This window comes from Patagioenas fasciata, chromosome 17, assembly GCF_037038585.1.
Source record: "Patagioenas fasciata isolate bPatFas1 chromosome 17, bPatFas1.hap1, whole genome shotgun sequence".
NCBI classification, from domain to species: Eukaryota; Metazoa; Chordata; class Aves; order Columbiformes; family Columbidae; genus Patagioenas; species Patagioenas fasciata.
In genome coordinates this window covers 6,865,608-6,885,204 of record NC_092536.1, presented here as the reverse complement: position 1 = coordinate 6,885,204, position 19,597 = coordinate 6,865,608, and the positions used below count along the sequence as shown (strand labels likewise).

The following is a 19,597-nucleotide window of genomic DNA, read 5'->3' as shown; positions in this document are numbered from 1 at the left end:
AACACAGCTGAAAGCACAACAGCCAGTGATCAGCTGTCACTAAAAGAACAGGCCGCAGGCATGTTGGAATTCCATGCAGATATACTACATTTCTTTAGGAAACTTTTTGCTGTGTGTCCCTATGACCTAACGCCTTGAGAGAGTCCATCATTAAAGTGAGCATCTTGGCTTTTACAAGAAATAGTGTGGCCAGCAGAACTAGCAAAGTGATCTTCTGCCCTGGGCACTGGGGAAGCCAAACCTTGAATCCTGGGGTCAGTTTTGGGCCCCTCAGAACACGAGAGACCTTGAGGTGCTGGAGCGAGTTGAGAGAGGGGAACGGAGCTGTGACTGCCTTTTTCTGAAGCACTTTTATTTCCAACATACCTTTTGTGAAATGAGACCAGAAGTGCACACAGTACTCAATGTGAGAGCATGACTGAACTCACACAACGGTGTAATTATATTTTCTGTTCAGTTCTCTAGACTCCCCTTCTCATTTCTAATGTTTTCCCTTTTTGACTCCCAGAAAGCATTGATCTCTTTTCACAAAGCTATCTAAATCACCTTCAAGATCTTGCTCCTGAACAGTAATTCTCACCTCACAACCCATCACTAACACATGTGAAGCTCTTCCCTACATGTATCACTTCATGCTGAAGTTCATGCATCAATTTCCTGTCCAAGCCAGTTTGGTACAGCCCTTCTGAAATTCTTGTCTGCCTTCATCCTTGCTACTCTGAATAACTTCCCATCAGCTAACTTCATTCATTTCCTGTTTGTAGCTTGTAGCACTCAAATAATGCAGCTGGTATTTTCTATTGCCTTAAAAATAGTGAATCTTTCGGGAAAAATTTCACAATAAAACGTCTGCAAATAATTTTTTATATGAAGTTTAGAGCTGTGATTGTTGACTGCCGCTATTCTAAGGAGCTTATTTTCTATTTCATCCCTTCATTGCTTGCCCTGGGTAGAGCTGTGTCACAGAAGGCAAGCACTGCAAACAGTTCCGGACCTGCTGTCATCTCCCCCTTCTCATCCTCTGGTTTCCCAGCAGTGCTGTGTATCTGACATTTTAAAGAGGAGGTGCCATCAAAGCTTGAGAAGCAAAAAACAGAATGTATCCCTCGTGTCCAACAGAGCTTGTGCGCACCTTAGCATGTAACTTGTTAAAAATACCCAGAGAACTAAATGCTTAGTGCACAATTTGTTAAAATACTCAGAGAACTAAATGCTGAAGTAACCCTGACTTCTTTACAAGTTCTTCTTCAGAAAAGCCACCTGACGGAGGTAGCAACCTGCAGAGTGAGATCCCTCACCTCTCACTCGGTGTGTGTGGGAAAGCCTTTGAGATGTGTTTGAGAGCTGCAGGATGCACTGAGGCTGAGCTGGCTACTCAATGCAATCAGCCTGTCAAGCAGCACAACCTCAGCACCCAGTGTACCCAGCAGTAAATCCAGGGCTAAAACAAACCAGCTACATTCTCAGCCCATGCTGAAGAAACCATTCCTGCTTTACCTCCCCATCGATGTACTTCTCCAAGCAGATGGCGCAGTCAGAGGTGGAGCTGCTACTGAGTGTGTCCAGCGCTCCACAGCTGCCTTCCCGGTGTCCTTTACTTTTGGATTTAAACTTCCTGGTCTCCATTTTTTCCAGTGCCTGCACTGCAAGCCTGTTCATGGAATTCTACAAAAGAAGGAAGAAAAAAAAAAGGCAACGCTGCTGTGTAAGGGACTGTAATCTAATAGGAGAGAAACACCACTATATCAAATTAATATATCTTACCAAATTATGTCAGGCCCAAACTAATGTACAATTTCATAAATTAAGCAGAGAGAAGGATAATTAGAATTTAGATCAGAAGCCTCACAAAAGCAATGTATAACACATGCAGCAGTGAGAATGATAAGGTATTTTGAATTGAAACAAGGTGAAGGTGCTGACAATTGGGATACACTGCAAGTGCTCAGTTAATGGGCAGCAACTATTGAATGCAACAGCTAAGACTCAGTCAGGAACTCTTCCTGAACTGTCAATATTGACTGTAATGCCCCATTAAGCTGTTACCACCATTTCACCAGAAGCAATACTTGAGAGAGGATTAAAATAAAATGTTACTAAATTAGCTGTATCATTTCCCCTTCTGCCCGAATTTTATCAATAGCAGAAGTCTAGGAAGGCAGTGGGTTGTTTTCATTTTACTGTAAAATTTATCATTCCCCTTTTAATCACTATTTTTTAACACTGTTGTTGGCTCATAACATCTTTGGATTCCTACTCAATATGTCCAAACCAAGAGTCCTAAGCATCTACAGTGCTTTGCATTCCTTTTACATGTATATACTGGACAAATTACAACTACAAACTTCAGAGTCCATTAGCCTCTGTTTGATTTCCCTTTCATGTTTAACAGACCAAACACAGAAGTATCTCACCTATAATTTCTCCTAAACAAACTTTTTTACCTTGCAAACCTCTCCCATTAAGAATCAATAGATGTTATTCTATCAAAAAGAGTTGCAATTTATTTTCAGTCCTGGTATTTTCTCCATAATACAGCAACAAGAGCTTGGACTTCCATCAGTGCTACCGATAACCTCTAAACAAGAGATGTTACTCTTTCTCAATGGCTAAACAGACTGCTTCTGTTCTCTTTTCATTTAAGGATTTAACTGAATGAACATCACAGATCAATGTAGGTCTTCTTTAAAGACATTTCCAAATTTTTCCAAAGGCCTACACCCATGGATAAACACCTTTCCACAAAGGTAAGTTCTTTCTAAATCACTAACCGGCATTTCCAAAAGCAGCAAGCAAGTTCTAAGACAAAGTAAGAGAAACCAACTTCCAGCATCCAGTGAACATCCCACTGCTGCTCTTACCTGACTACGTCGCTGTTTCAGTTTGATCTTGACAAGAAGAATGAGGCAAACAAGAGACACAACCACAAAGAAGGCCAGGAAAATTCCCATATCAAAGTACTCGGTGGGTTGCTTAAAAATTAAAACAAAAATATTATTTTTCCTTTCTTTAGATCATACTCAAAACTACTCTTCTTTTCTCTTATCTACTTTCTCAGTGGTCATTGTCAAATGTACACAGCCACAATGGCAAAAGTCGAAGTACACGCTGTTCTGTTCATTAACGAGGATTCTATGAGACAAAAACCTGGGTTACATGTGTCACTGCAAGTGAACAAATACACAGAATGTCAGTCACAGGACGTCAGATTTACAGTGTCTCTGAACTAATCCCACAAACCTCAGGTTTTTTAACTGAGTGAATCACACTAACATAAATTTTCATGATTTATTGGTTTGCTTGTATGCTTAAGTGAGTGAAAACCAACATTTGAATTTTCAGTGAATAGCCCACTTCTCAAATACATTTATGAACAGAAGAATTCCATAAAAATACAACAAAACCAAAGTGGTAACTGGGACATGGACGACCTCTAGCTTTGTTCTTCTTCTACAAACTATATGTAGAGAGTGCTAAAAAAACTAACCCATATTTAAAATACCACACAGAATTATTAGTTAACATAGGACAGACTACCTTACAAATCTGAACTAGCAGGTGTGTGCAATAATTAAGTTATTTAATTCAGAAAAAGGAAAACTTCTATGATATAATTTTTTAGCTATTTATACATTCAAAAGAATCCTTATGAAAGACAGCAGATGCTGTATTGTGGATTCTATGCTTATATCAAGTGTAGCTGTTTGTCCACAATGCAGTTGCTCAATTTATTTAGGTCAAGAGAATTTCACATGCAATAATGCTCATGGAAGCATCGGAACATCTTCACACTCAGTGCAGTTATCAAGCAGTGCATGAAGTAACAGCAGCGTAATACCTAGATACAGTTTCTTAAAGTCTCACCCGTGGGGGGCGATGCTGAATCCTTGCTCGTGCCACTTTCTGCTTGTTAACGATGTTCATTAGCTTGACAGCATCAGCACCCTTCACGTACACCACCGGTCTCTTCAGAGGGTCCTCTGCGCCCTCGTTCAGCTACAAGAAAAAATCATCTACTCAAAAGGCATGTTTCAGGAAAACGACCTCTCTTATGGACGACAGAGAGAAGAGTAAAGGAATACGAATGTTGAATTGATTCAAGCATCAATTTTTCTCTTCTAGCACAGATCTTCACTTCAGTATTCCACAGAGTTAAACCTTAATTAAACTTTTGACTTAAGCTGTCTTTTTTTACTGACCAAAACACAGAATAAGGATAAGCAAATCTTATTTCTGAACAGCAGTTTTAACTGTCCCAGTGCACATACCAATACTGTAGTAAGAGAAACCACAAAATGAAAAATAAAAATCCCCACGTTCCAAAAAAATTGGCCTTGCTACCTTTTCTGAACCTGTTGTTATTTCAGCTTTGTAGTCATATTATTCCCATACAAACTTCTTTGGCTTTCTGAACAATCTCATGTCAGAGTCCTGTCTTTCAGGCTCTTTGTACCTTGCCAGTTTATTAAAGTCTGTAATTTCTGCTGTTTAACTCCGCAAACTCACACAGTTATTCGGGTTCTAGCAACCACTACAGATATAGCTTCCAGTATGGAGGCCTCAAAGACTTAAGGATATGAGTAGATAGCTTAATTCACCCTGAAACTTCCTTCCATGTCCAGCTACAGCCAAATCATAGAATCAGAAAATGATGTAGGTGGGAAGGTAGCCCAGGAGCCCAACCTCCTGGTCAAGGCAGGGTCAACGGTGCCATCAGACCAGGCTGCTCAGGGCTTCATCCAGCCAGATGTTGAAAACCTTCAAGTGTGGAGACTGCGTAACTGCTCTGGCCAACAAACCCAGAAAGGGGAATAACAAGATGAGAGAGTTGTTCTGTTACAAAATGGCACCAACATGATAAATACATACAGCTTATTCTGACCCACAAGAAAAATTCTAGTACAGAGGCTGGTTGATGCAAAATAAGCAAGGCAAGCAGCAGATAGAAGTGGTGTGGGGGAAAGGAATGAGAGGACAGGAGTGTGAGCAAACTGAACAAGAGTAGCATATGGTAGAGATACCATATCTACATTGTTGATATCTACCTGTTGTTTCTGAATAGAACATGTAGAAATTACCAACTGACTGGTCTACCATCCTGCTCACAAAGTACTCAATCTGTCCAGATGACGGTGACAGATTTCACCGAGACTTTAAAACAGAATCTTCCTGGTATTTGACAGGACTTCTGAGAACACCGATAAAACTATTTTTAAGACACGTGTCCTGCAGAGCTAAAAACTAGCTGAAGAACTTGAAACCGTCCCCGAGATCCCACATGTCTACAAGGCTCGCTGGTCTGAAGCCAAATCCAGTCACTGTCCCTGCATTCCCAGACACAAATTCTCTCTCAAGCTTTCTTGTCTAAGAATTAACTCGATTCCTCAGCATCTTTTGTGCGCTGCCAGACTTTTGCTAAACACGGTGCTCTGGGTGTTGTTACTCCTCTTCAAACTATGCAAAAGTAAAACTAAGAAACAAATCAGGCTTGACAGAGCATTTCTAAAAGCTTCATTCTTAGTCTACAGCAAAAGACACTAAAATCAATGAGAATAAACCCCACAATATCTGTACATGAAGTCCTTTCATTTGGCAGCAATTCTGCTACCAAATTGTCTGAGGACAATTCTCCTGGTCAAGCCTGGTTCCTGTTCTGGTCTTTGCCAGGGAGGATTGCCGCTCTCAATACCCCACTCCTCCCACCCAAAGCAACCTTGGCTGTTGTAAGGCTGGGTAACAAGCATCCCTGGGAAAGCTTCCTGAACAGCTCCCCTCAGTGTCTGAGGGCGATACTTCCATTTGAATCAAAGATACTCCAAATTAATTCATGTCCGTTTTTCCTCCATTGTTATCCGTCATTGCTTTCCACAGTTCCATTGAGAGTGCCAAAATGGTATTTATTCTGAAGACATATTAATTAGTATCCCGTGATGTCAACGGTTCTGAAGATGATGGTTGAGAATGAAAGTGCATGAAATAACAGCGTCCAGAGCAGCATGAGAAGGGAGCCAATCAAGTAACTCTTACACTTAGGAGTATGAAGGCTACCTCTAGTCATTCCCCTCCTGTTTGTGAGTGTTCGCCTCAGCTGCTGCTCAATCCTTTAGAGCCTACTTTGCCAGTTACTGCACTAAGCCACTAACATCTTTCCATTTTATCGGTACAGCCAAAATATTAATTCATCCACTAGACTAGTTTCCCAGCAACTGGGGACAGTTGCACACAATTTATTATCAAGAATAAAGGAAGGACAGCTGTTGCTGGTAGAGGGAAGAGAGCGAGAGGCAGTAACTCAGCTCCGCAAGCTGAGAGCAGCGTGGCTAAAAGTAACTGGAAGCTGTAATACAGAGAAAAAAAATCGGGAAAAGACAGATTACATCTTTGTGCAGATATTTTTTCTGTGTGTAAAAAGGGAGAAAATATCCCTGAGAATGTCTGCAAGATCAAGGCTGTAGCCTTGATGCACATGCAGAGCACAGTTCTCAAAGCATCCATTGCACAGGGCCTGCATTCCTTTCTCCAACAGATGCTCATTTCAGAATTAAAGCCAGCTTTTCTAATGTAAACATTGATGGTGTCTTTTCCCCAAGAAATTCAGGCTGCACTTAAAGACATTCAGCTTCACTTGCTTCTGCTGTAGCAGAAACAGCAGTTTTGTTTCAACACAAAACTAAACCAAATGCAGATTATTTTTGCCCTTGTTATGTTTCTTCTTTCTACTCAAATAACTCCGAATTGGCTGCAAGGATCTTGTCAAAGCATTTCACAGAGCTATTACCTCACCCACTCCAAATGAAAAGATGCAAATTGAACCAAAACCTCAAAAAAAGAAAACCCCTGCTTGTCCACAAAATACGTAGGCCAGAAATCATCAACTGTGAACGAGAAAGAAATGTTTATAACTTTTGTAAGATATTTTTTTAGAACCAGGTTTGAAAGTCATTTTGCAAGCTCCCAGAAAGCAGCTGCTTGACAATGCTATCGATCACAAGCCGGGTGGGGACAAACACCCTGTGTCTTGTACACAGATCTGGGCAAAGAAAACCTCCTCAACTAGATAATATGCCACAATAAATTTGCCTCCATCTTTTCTCAGAACCTTAAACCCAGACCTGGATTCTGGATTCTAGCTAAGGCCAGAACAAAAATATAACTCCCCAAACTTTTCTCTTTCTACATCTCAACACCTCCATCGCTTCCTGCCTGCCAGCAGACAGGCAGGAAAACCACAGCTACCCATGGGCAGCAGCTGCGTGTGCTCAGAGATCTGTACACTCTCAAGTCTTGCCTCAGCAACCCTAAAAGAACCCAACAGAGGCTGTAATAAAGCCTGGCTCCCTTCTTCATACCTGATCAATGGCATCTGGGTTTTCAGAAACATCAAAGATGACCGCTGTGGCTCCTCGCTGTACTGCTCGCTTTGCCTGCAATAAGAAAGACAGCATCCTCAGTCCCACCCTAAAAGATGACTTCTTACCTCAAAAATTACTCCCTCTCCTCATCTCCAGATAGCAAACTTGACATTTTGTGTTTCTGTGTAGTTAAAACAGATGACAAAGTAATTACAAACCCAGGAATTCTTGAACCAGCATGGAATGTAGTTAAACTTCACTATAGCTTCTACAATCTCTACCTCTTCTTTCTCAAACTCTTCCTTCAACAAGCTTTTAAAGGAATTCAAATGTGATTTCGACCCTCTAAATCCTTTAAATATAAGAATTTTAAAGTTATATTCTTTTCCTCCATGTTACTTGGAAGTGCCATTAAAAAGAATCCTCCCTGTGATTTGGGGTGGAGAGAAAAGCTCACTAGTGTAGAAAAACAAAGGTGAATCAGGTTCTTTATATCCTTCCAGTGTCATTCCCACAGTCATGACAAACTCTATCATATCAGAATCCTTGCGAACAGTGCCTCAGAATACTGCTCCGTCTGGCCATCAGAGGTCAGAACTGTTGCATACAACACTTCTTATGCAGATAAGATCCGACCCATGGCTTTTCATCAAATACAGGGGCCAAACCTGCAGCTACCAACAGCACAGAGGAGATACGAGAACACATTAAAATCCTCTGCGACAGAGAAAACAGTGTTTTAACCACTGAGGCTAAGAGAGGGAATTTTCACCAGTTTCTGTGTACATCCTGTCCACAAGGTGCTCAGTGGCTTCACAGAGCAAACATCCTCAGTAACTTTTCAGAGCTGTTAGTGCCTTTGTTGGATGCATAATACAAATAACTAATTCTCCAAGCGATGACATCTATCACCATCACGGTAGCAAACAAGAGGACACTGGCTCTTCACAGAGACTAGCAGAACATGAATTTAAACTGATATAAAAGAGACATATGAAAGTGATAAGTTATGAAAGGTCACTTTGTTTCCCAAGAATGTTGGCTGGTAGAGAAATGTTAGTCTGAACACCTATGGGTCACTTTCTTTGCTCTGCTCTTGTGTCTTTTTACTTTCAATCAAGCAAGCCCATCAGGCAGCGCGTGAGGGAACCGGCTCCCAAATGGGTTCTCCTCCTCAGCCCAGCAGATGTTTGTCCCCTTTGAAGTCAGCACACCTGGCTAATCACTACCTGCTCTGGGGAAGCAAAGTTAAAAGGAATCTACTACACCTTCTCCATAGCAGTGGCCCCGAAGGGAAAAGCTCACCCAGGTTTCCCTGGGAGGCACCTTTTACAGACATGCAGAGTTTGTAGGACTGTCCTGGACACTTAGATTGTTATTTCAGGGCGGTCAGTCAACAGGCAAGGCACTTTGATCTCTACAGATATTCATAAACAGAATTTCATGTTGGTTCAAAGAAAAATAACCCTTTATTTTGTGAACACACTGAATGAGCAGCATACTGTGCAGTTTCCACAACCAGGATGTAATCTGTGTTCCTTATTTTGTATGGCAAAATCAGGTGTTAAGAGATGAAAAGCACCAACTGAATTCAAAAATCATCCTAGAAAAGGTAACAGCAAGTGGGGTGAACCGCCTGTCACCTCCTCGCTCCTGCAGCCTCGCTGAGCTGGTTTAACTCGGATCAGCCGCAGCCAGCGGTCTGTGCCGGGCTCCCCTGCTCCCCGTGCCCTCCGGCCCGCCAGGCCAGGCCGGTCCGGTCCCTCCCCGTCCCGGGCTGGGCCGGGCCCGGCGAACCGCCCCAAACACACCCCCATCCCCGGAAGTGACGTCCAGCCGCGAGCGCGACTGGGAGAACTGGGGATGCGGACTTTTCCCTTGCCTGGGTTCCAACCCGGATCTCCTGGAAAACGCGCCCCAGTCACCAGGAGCCCGGCCCGGGGCAACACCCGCTGCTGCACAGACTTGTTCGCACCAGGGGACCTCGGCAGCGGCGGCCGGTTGCGCGGCGACCCCCTCCCAGCTCCAGATCCTCCTGCAGGGGTCCCGGCGGGCGGGCAGGAGGTGGCGCGGCGGGGCGCTCCGCGGAGCCCGCTCCAGCGCTTTGAGTCCGGCTCCGCGGCTTTGCGGCAGCCGTCCCGGCTGGCGGGAGATCAGAGCGGCCGCCGCTCCCGCGCGTTGTGAAACCCCCGCACGCCCTCGGTCCGTCCGTCCGTCTGTCCCTCCGCTCCAGGTGGCAGCGGGGCTGGGGGGCCCCTGCGTCACCCCCACACACCGTACGGCACTTAAAGCCAGAACGTGTTTGAACACCTCGCGGCCACTACTCGGTAATCAGAACAGCTCAACGCGGCGATGTGAGTCCCAGTAAAATAATGCCCGTCTGCAATACGCACGGGACGTCTTCATTTTTGACTATTCAGCATTTAAAGACTGCCTCTAAACCACTTATAGGCAAGGTGTACAAAACCTAGGCGAAAAATAAACGCTGGATGAGGGCAGGGAGGAAAAGAAAAGGCTGTTCTAGTACCTGCTTTAAAAAACCCACTGCAAACAAACAGGCGTTCCCCAGCTCAGCTCCCCTGACACCGACAGAGCAGTGGAGGTGCCAGCGCAGCCCTTCCCAGACTATCTCCTGCCGTTTAAAATAAATGACTATCACTACATAGCTGTAGTCTTCCTTTTCTGTAAAGGGTAATAAAACCAAAACTAAATTTCAACTGCACTTTTAGCAATTTGGATTTGTTCATAATGACAACCTCCCAGTCTTTTTTTGCATCGCGAGCCTGAAAACCTGACACTGCTACAGAGCAAGGGGCTCCGACTGCTCGACTACAAACACCGCTATCGTGACTTTTACTTGTTCTGTAAAGTGCTCCCACATCCTGATTGGAGCTCCAGGGAAGTAGATTGGCAGCTAACTATTAATATATATCCGACACGCAGAAATGTATGGCTTAATTGTGCAAAACCACTCACGTAGAGAGGACTAAGCGTGCTTTGGTCCTAGGAGCAGGACTGGAATGACAACAACCTTCAGCAAGCCCTGTATTGGCAATTCAAAATTTGTTTGTCCTTAGGTACAAACATAATAAAGAGTTTTGGCCACGTTAGGAATCTTTTCAGATTACACCTTTTCTTTGTAAAGCAGCAGTAAAAAGAGATCCACCATTTGCTAGACTTCATTCAAACACCTGGTTGATATTTGACTACCTTCACTAGTTGAATATTGGATGTAGATGCCTCTAAAATAACAAATAACCCCACCTTTGAATCTGCCCTTCCTCAATTCCTTAAACATCACCAGCCTAGCACCTTATCAGAAGCCCTCTGCTGAATAATACATTTGGCTACCTTATACTCAAAGAAAAATGTAAACAGAAGCATATGGCGCGCTCGTTACACATTTAAAAATACTTCTATTGCTAATTAATAATATTGGCTTCATCTATGTTTCTGTAGTGTTTTAATTTGCACAGGGATTGTCACAGCTCAGGGAGATTATTTTAGTGTATTTTAGACACCTATTTGTTATGAACTCATTGTTAATAACCATTATCAATAAGAAGCACATTAAATACCGTCTCAAGTTAAAATGTGGAAGAATTTACTAGACCCCGTGATCTAGAAAGAATGAGAGGAAACATGTATGACCGAAGTGTGAGGCAAGTATCTCTTTGTATTTCCAGGCCTGGGGAAATTTTAGTTATTACCTCAAAGAACAAGAAAGATTTCATGAGCTCTGTGCTCCCTTCCTGTGGGCCAGATCAATACAATAAGGAAGCAACAACTTCCTTGATGAGACAAATTTTCAACCCGAGGGACGAGATGATTATTGAACGGGTGTACTGCTTCCTCTCATGAATTCAAATCAGGTAGGACAGCAACAATTAAAACGGTAAGGAGGTCAGCCACTTGCTGACATCTAGAAGGGCCTCGCATGGTTGCAGATATGAACATTGCGAGCATCTCGTGCTCTGCTTTCTAGTATGGCCTCATTCCAATTGATACGTCAGTTATTATGCAACGGTGGAGAAACCAACACAAGAAGAAAAGCTACTTAATAACGTCCCCATTCAAGAGAAAAATCATACCAACAACATTAGCCTTTATTCATTGCATTTACTTCTCTGCCAGAGTTAGAAATCCCTCTCAATATACAGCTGTATTTACATATGAGGACATGACACTCATCTAATGGGTTGCAGAGACTGCATAAATTGCAGCTGGGAGAAGGACTACAGATCTGTCTCCTGGATTAGCCTCCTAGATTAGCTGGATTGTTCATCCAGCTCTAGGAATTATCTTATTGGAATTTAGTGGACTGTAAATAACAAATATTAATGGTAACTATGGTATGTGGCACATGAGAGAGTTGATTTATTCTCTGGGTTAAGACCATGGTAGAGATGGGGAGGGGGGATCCGGCAATGGTGTAGGTGGTAACCAGTACAGATGCCAGTAAACTGCTTTTAGCAAACTATCCCAACTCTATTCCATCAGGTGCCAGCATGTACTGTTAGCTGGTCCTCCAAAATGAACAAGACAGGAAGGAGAAGGTAAGGATACAGTATGCAGAAGACAGTCCTATGGATCCCAAACACAAAACACTGCTTTCAGTCAGAACTGGGGGAAACAGTACAGCTCCAACAGGTATACCCAAGGCTTTTTCTTCTTCCCTTTCCTTCTCCTTCCCCCCATCTCATGCTTTTTGAGGCAGAAAATATGATAACTGGGTTGCTCTAACTCTGCAGAGTTTATTGAACAGAGTAGTTAAGAAAATTGGTTTAGACACCCTTATTTTGCTGAGAACTGAGCCAGCCTGACCAAACTTGCATTCCCTCTGTCACTTTTTGTGGTTTTCCCCCTTTAATTTCTCTATGACTAAAAATCATGGAACTTGAGGCGTATTTTGTATTTAACCCAGCCCATCCCAATATTCCATGTCAGAACTCTCCACATTGTGGAGTTAGTGGTCATCAATCTGCCAAAGAGTGAGATTATGCAAGCGGTGTGAAGTTGAAGCTCATTTTTTTTCTTTTATGGCCAATTCTTTCATCAGCACTCTTTGGTCCTCTGAAATAAGCGGTCAGTCTCTCACAAAGCATATTGGTAACTTGTAAGCAACTCTCAGTAACAGGCAAATTCCACACTTTGTGACTCCAAGGAATTTGATTTCAGTGAAAAGGTCCAGTGTCTTGCTTTACTGCTCTGGAAAGGCAGGTCGAGGCTTTCAACAATCTTGACTGCTAGGGAATACACTTGAAGGGAGGAGGTTTCCATCTGCAATGTTTCACCAAAATAACTAATGAATATAGCAATTCAGTGGTCAGAGTCTTCTCTTGAGCAGACTCAAAGTAGCAAAATCTATTCCAACCACTTTTAGTGCTCATAAACCGATTTACACCTGTTTTCTCCGTATCAAGTGAGTCCACAAAGATGTAGACAGTATTAGCAGAGCTATGATACGGAAAATGCAGGACCAGGTCCCAGAATATCAGCTTCTCTAGTTGCCTTCTGCAAACTTGCCCTCATTTCATTTTATTCTATCAGCAGAGGACAACTTCGGTGCTGAGTTAAGCACCCGGAACCTGCGTTATCCAGGTTTAACCTCGGTAGAGACTCTTGAGTTTTAGAGTTTCCAGTTAAGTAGAAACCTGGACAAACCCAGTAAATTTAATTGAGGAGAAAGAGATCACTGGTTCTTACATAAAATCAATGATGAATCTGCAGGTCTGGACAAGCAGATGTTGCCATGGCCAGTTTTCCCCTCCAGTCAGCCGAACGGCATTCTGACCCTGATGTCTCAAAGCCCTTAACTTCTGCAGAACAGAGATATACCTCAAAGAGCCCTATTAAACCCCAACAAACAGCTCAGCAAAATTTGCCAGCATGTTTAAGAACAGCGCTATATTGGCTGCTAAAAGGTCAACTAGAGTGGGTATTACTATTTAGATTGTTTTGAAAATACATCTTGTACACTGCTTCCTAAAATAAGCAAGGATGTGTGTTTCCTATTCACATTAGCAGCAGCTACTGTTGGGGAAAATAAAATTACATGTCATTAGCAGAATAAACCCCATTTCTAGTGCAGACTCACAATTGTACTTGCAAAAGGACGGAACAGCAGGCACAGACACTGCAGTGAGACAGCGTGCTGCACCCCATCTTGCACAAACCCCACAGCATTATGTCAAATACGCTTTGTCATTACAGTTGTCAAACGGCAAAATCTCTTTTTCTCTCAGAGCTACAGAGAATACAAATGACAATATCTGAACAACCATCCCTTCTCTCCTACGCTGCCATTGGGCCCAGTCACCAAAGCCCCTTGAACCACTGCTGGAGCCAGCGAGCCCGAGCACAGGCGGGTTTGCAGGGCAGAGAAGGAGAAAAGGGCATCATCTGCTTTGCAAACACAAGTTACAAATTAACCAACTGACGCCTCAGCCCTGTTAATGTACAATTCCCCAGTAATCCCAGAAACTAAGCTCAGCCAAGCATAAGCAGGACGCCATTTCAAACCTCTTCTGTGATTTCTGTCCGAAAGCAGAGGCAGTGAGATCCTCCTCCTGCTCCCTGTGTGCTACAACAATCAGCTTGGGTAATAAGTTCAGTAGTAATAAGATGCATGGTGGGCCAGTATAGCAGTTTATCTACCAACTTTCTGTGGGCTGGCTAATATAAGATGTCACGGACTTTCTTTCAAGCAGTGATCCTTGGGTTTTGGATTAAATTAGTTTCAAGGTCTGAAATTGTGGTGGGCCCTTGTTGTTAGTTTGTTTATTCTGCTGGGGGGTGGAAGGGGGGAACTAAAAAAGGTAGAGGATTTTTGTTATAAAGGGAAACTGGAAACTTCTCTGCACACAAGCAGAGACATGGCTGTATTGCAGAGGCCTCGGGGTAAGGATTAAAGAAAAACAAAATAGAAACCCTTCCATCTCTAATTAGGGTCTTCATTTGCCAAAGCGCCATTCCACAGCGGGAGGAATTACATTCAGGCCGTTGCTTGGATAACGTCTCCCAGCAGGTTGGCTCCTCAGCGCAGGCTGCTCTGAGCCAACAATTTCTGGTTACTCGGAGGCAAGCAGCCTGCATATTGTTTTAACTGGCCTGGCTTTTGCAGCCAGTTTTGCTTAAGAACAATCTTCTATTCAGAATGCAGAGATAAAAGCTTCACTCGGTTTGAATTTGTCCCCAGTTTCTTTCTCTCTTTCTTTTTTTAAACACGGGAATTATAGGTTCTGGAGTTTGCATTATTTCTCTTGTAGACATCAATGTTTTTCCCCCTCCAGCCACTTGATTCTTTGCCAGTGAAGGCTGCTGTCTGGAGTCCAGCCATTCATCAGCCCCTACCTCATCATTAACACTGTGGTGCTGGCGGTCACAGCTCATTGCTGGCGACAGGAAATCCTAACTTGCAAGAGGTTAACCACAGCCCATAAACAGCCAGGCCGGCTCATTAGTCCCGTGCACTCCGCTGAAGGGACCCTCTGGGAGTTTCGACGCCGTTCATGGACTCAAGAGGTCTGTGCATCCTGTGCCCTTTGCAAATGCCTCCCTTGCACCTCCAAAAAGCTCACTACATGGATCCTCAGGGCTAAGGTCCATCTCTTTTTCCCATCCAAAACTGACCAAGCTCTTTGAGCATTCTGAAAAATGGTGCCTGTGATGTATTCTCCTGGCTTACCAATTGAACAAAACACCAACGGGCCAACAATTGAGGCATTAATGCACTGGAATACCTACATGGTTTTGATATTTTAAATAGTTTTGGTGAGTTTCATATCTATATTGATCAATTCTAAGGCAAAAGCTATGCAGATGCTGATAATATATACCTAAGCTGTCTAGAGAATTGATACCACAAATATGTCCAGCTCTAATCTTCAAGAAATAACCTGCCAGAATTGCAAATGGCTTGATGAGTGCTCCATACATTGACCTAAAAGCTCACTTCATACTCATTGGGAGTTCACAGTATGATCACTTGACTCATTTGGAGTTGATTCCTTGAACCTAGAACAAACATCAAATCATCATGTCATCCAGACAGGCACCTCTAGATAATATCCACCTGGACATCATGAAGACAAAATGTTTAGAGCAGAAAAATGGCTTCTGGCCAATTATCTCAAATGAGTCAGATATGAAGCACAATCTGTGTTTGATTTTTTTTTCCCCTCCTCTTCAATCACATGAATATCATTGTAAAACATTCCCACTTTACGTCTGCAATTCCTTATGATCCACTATTTTCTCCCGCTGCTGATGGTATCTGCCCATCTTTTACTCTGGATATGGGAGTCCCCCTGATGCGGCTCTGGTTGCATTCTCCAGTTCTCCAATTTCTTTCAAAGCCTTCTGTCTCTTAATGCACCAAAATTAGGTGTGTCACTCAACTGTGAAGTCCTAAATAATTCTATTCCCTGCCTCTATATCTCCTCCTTATTTTTCTTCACTTTCTGATCCATTTATCTGATTTTGCTTGCCAGCCTTCTTTTGTGTTCACTTCTATACTCCAGCATAAACTGCACTTACTTGCCCACTCACTTTTCTGCTTCCAACTCAATTTCTGAGTTCTTCCACATGTTTGCCATTGCGCATTTCTCCTGTTAGAGAAACAGGTAGATTCTACATGTGAAATAAAAATGTCTCTCAATGTAACAGTATCGTACGTAGTATTATTATTTGTATGTGGGGCATACCTTAAAAGAAATGTTCATCTTTACTCAGCCTGACTTCCATTAATTTCACAGGGAGTTCTAACTGAGCAAAGACTCCAGTAACACATGTTGTGCAACAACAGCTGCTTCTTTAGCTTAAGGGAGAAGCAGCTGTGTTCCACAGTTGGCTGGAAAGGAGTGAAGATGGTGGTGAAGACTGCTAAGGACTCAACTCTAAAAGTAGACATTTATTTAAAGTAATCAATCCAACAATAGAGAATCTAAGGAGTGCCCAGAGGGAGACACGTAAGAGACAGCCTTTCTCCATTAATAGCTGTTACTCTTCATAACTGTGCAGAGAACATAAGAAGGAAGTTGGTAAAGTAACACAAGAACACATTGCTGGCACCAGTTGCCGAAGGAAAGAGCCCACCAGCACCCATGAATTAAAACCTGACAGACCTGCATCTTCTGAACCGCCTAACCTGATTCAGCCCGTGTTTGTCCATTTCTTTAATACTCCTCTCTTTGTCTTTAATCCAGCTCCTTTCTTTTGTTTTACATCTTTCGCTGTATGATCCACACACAACGCAAACCTTTCCTCTGTCTCCAGAATTTAATTGGGTTGCTTGTCAGTTCCCTCACCTGTGGTCAACCTTCCCCTTCTCCCCTCAAAGGGGCTGTTGAAATTAGGGGGCAAAGGAGTCACGCAATGAGAGGATTTAAAGATGGAAAGACATAAGAAAGGTACATATTGAACTCAAAACTTCAACTATAGCGATGAGACTGCTGCTTCATTCCATGTCCCCATGTTCTCTGCAGCCAAACGTTCTTACCTGCAACCTTCCTTCCTTTATTTTTACCCATTAAAATCCTTTTTTTAATCTGTTAAAATAGGCTTGTTAGAGTATCGTCTGTGAGGGCTGGACAAAGAGGCAAAGCAATGGGAAGCAGAAATACATTGAGCTTTTGGCAAAAGCATTTTGGCTCTATGTGATTTTTTTTGTTGTTGTTGTTCAAAAATACACACTTGTCCCTATCAGGAAGATTATGAGGACTGACTGTTTCTGTCCATCACTATCAAAATCCCTCATCTTCCTGAAAAACCATATATTATCCCCTCTTCTGACCTCATCTATGCAATTTTGCTGAAACTCCAGAAGTTATTATGTCTACATGCTGTAGAGGTCTGATCACACTGCTCACACGGGGGAAGTGAGAAACAGGAATTTCACAAGATAAATGACACCAAAAATATTTGCACAAGTAACAGCGTCACCTCAAATATATATTTTTAAAGATGCTTCAGGTGTCCTGAACGTTATAAATGATAATGAAGTGGGGAGTAACAAAACCCAATCAGTATAATATTACAGCACTTATTCTTTGGTACTTCGGGAAAATTGTAATATATTACAATATATTCTTTAGAAAAAATACAGTAAGAAAAACACATCCATGGCAGGGATTACAATTATATATACTACCTGTGTTCACAGTCAACTCTAATTTTAGGCAGTGTTAAGACAACACATCATGGAAATGCAGGATTTAAATGTCAAGTTAATGCACACTCTTAGGGAACATGACTGATTCAGAAGCTCAGTCTCCAACACTAGCAAGGTGCTACTTCCCCAGCTCAAAACGCATACTCTTTCTTCATTACGGAGTGATGGGATTGATAAAAACTGCAGTTTGTGGTTTGATCAGAGTTTTGGCACGTTTGCCACGTGTAATGTAGATCTATCAACCAGTCCACAGCCAAAGGAGTCGGGGCTCTTCAAGAAACTTCTGCTTCCAAACAACTTCCTTCCTAACACAGAATGTCCCAAGAGTTCGAAACAACAGACATTAAGTTTCTACTGCTGAACAACTTTTCTCAATCTACAGTCTAATATGGACCTATAACTGTATGCTTAGTTAGGCTATTAATATAAAGGTGTCAGTTGGTTTTGTTTGATTTGTCTTTCTTTTTTTATTACTTTCGGTAACTCTGAAAAGGATTAAAATTGACTCCCCACAGGCCCTCTGGCTCCTCAAGTCTTACAACAGATTACTCTCAATTCAGCAACTGAACTACCAACACAGCCTCACGATTTCTCATTCGACTGCCTTATGAGGATCCTTATGTTTGAACTAAATTGCCAGACAGAAAGTTAATAATCACAGTTAGCCCGTTTAATGCAGATTCCAGTTACGATTATTTTGGCCCCAGCCTAAGTAGTATTATCGTAACGATTACATGGCAAAACAAAGCATTCTCTCAGTATTTCTGGAAATAAACTCCTAAAAGAGAGAAAATAAGTGAATTAATACTGGAAGAATTGTTAGGAGTTTCCTCATATTACAGATTCCTTTGATGTGAAGAAAACAGGAAGCTGTAGTAGCTGGGACATCCTCTCTTTGTTGAGTTCTACTCAGATGCACATCCTCAAATACACACAGCGTATTAATACAGAAGAAAAGTCCCTTCAGCAATCCCTGGAAGAGAAACAAGAACAAAATCCTTCCCTCTGGACTTTCCAGACTGCAGAAAGGGAAGAATTGCTACTTTAAGCAAGTCTTCAGCATGTTCTCACTATCTATCCTGCTGAAGCATTGCTGGGTTGTATTTCACCGTCTTGACAGATGTCATTTGCTTCAAAAGCAAGCGTGGCAGGGGAAGAACGGGGCTCCGCACGCAGGACACGCAGGACACGCAGGTGCTGCCACCTCGATGCCACGGGGGCTGTGGAGCCAAGTTCCACGCGGGAGCACGTGCGCAGGAGCAAAGGAGAAGGAGCCGCATTGTGCGGCACACAGGGGAGGCAGGAATTCCAGGAGGGGAAAGGTTCCCTTTGAAGCACATGGCATGAAGAGCTTCCCAGTGACCATGGCAACAGCTCAGTGGGTTCCCAGCCTGAGAACCGAGTTACTACAGCCCTGCCTCACACACAAAAAAAGCCTGAAAGAAGGAAAGAGGGAGGGGGAGGTGGGGTCGGGGGCGCGGGGGAGAGAAGTTGGGGCAGAATTAGCCTGGCAGAAACTGAGCGGCTCCCTGGTAGGCAAATCCAGCCAATAATGCTGGTCGGGTTCACGGGGTTTCCTTTTCATTTCCAAAGCTTTCTTCTTCCTCTGTCATTCCCCTTCTAGCCCTATTCAGGAGCTCATGAGATCAGTAAAATCCAGGCCTTTGCTTTGCCTGCACACAGCATTGCCTCAAACAGGGCTGCACTGTGATCAAAGGCGATGGTAAATCACAGCTGCCACACACACCCCTTCCCAATCAGGGTCCAGTTTTCACGGCCACTCTAACGGGAGATACATTTTTTTAAACTCTTTCATTTCCATTACCCCATATAAATCTGACTAAGAAGGATGAGCAATTAAAAAAAATCTATATGGAAATGGGCACATTAAATTCTGTACAGCTACCGATCCCATTTAGCACACGGATAAACAAGTGGAGTGAAGCTTCTGAAAACACAGACCAGGGTTTTACTAAAAACAAAACAAAAAAACCCCAAACCAAAATATCCCAAATCAAAAAAGACCACAACAACTAAAACCAATAATAAGAATAAAATCATACATCTTTGTACC

The 19,597-nt window shown here is 42.8% G+C and overlaps 1 protein-coding gene across 12 annotated transcripts in view; it reads right to left on the bottom strand.

Moving 5' to 3' along the window:
- The window catches only part of ZNRF3 (zinc and ring finger 3), an 84,597-nt gene that overhangs the window by 6,299 nt on the left and 58,701 nt on the right, over positions 1-19,597 (bottom strand). For 11 of the 12 annotated variants that reach the window (XM_071815997.1, XM_065851699.2, XM_071815998.1 and 8 more), the window contains 4 exons: positions 7,350-7,424; positions 3,865-3,996; positions 2,862-2,972; positions 1,498-1,665 (listed from right to left, as the gene is read on the bottom strand). In XM_071815997.1, the coding sequence (XP_071672098.1) occupies positions 1,498-1,665; positions 2,862-2,972; positions 3,865-3,996; positions 7,350-7,424 (486 nt within the window). The remainder of the gene's footprint in view (positions 1-1,497; positions 1,666-2,861; positions 2,973-3,864; positions 3,997-7,349; positions 7,425-19,597) is intronic. The other variant, XM_071815995.1, reaches the window with a different exon arrangement.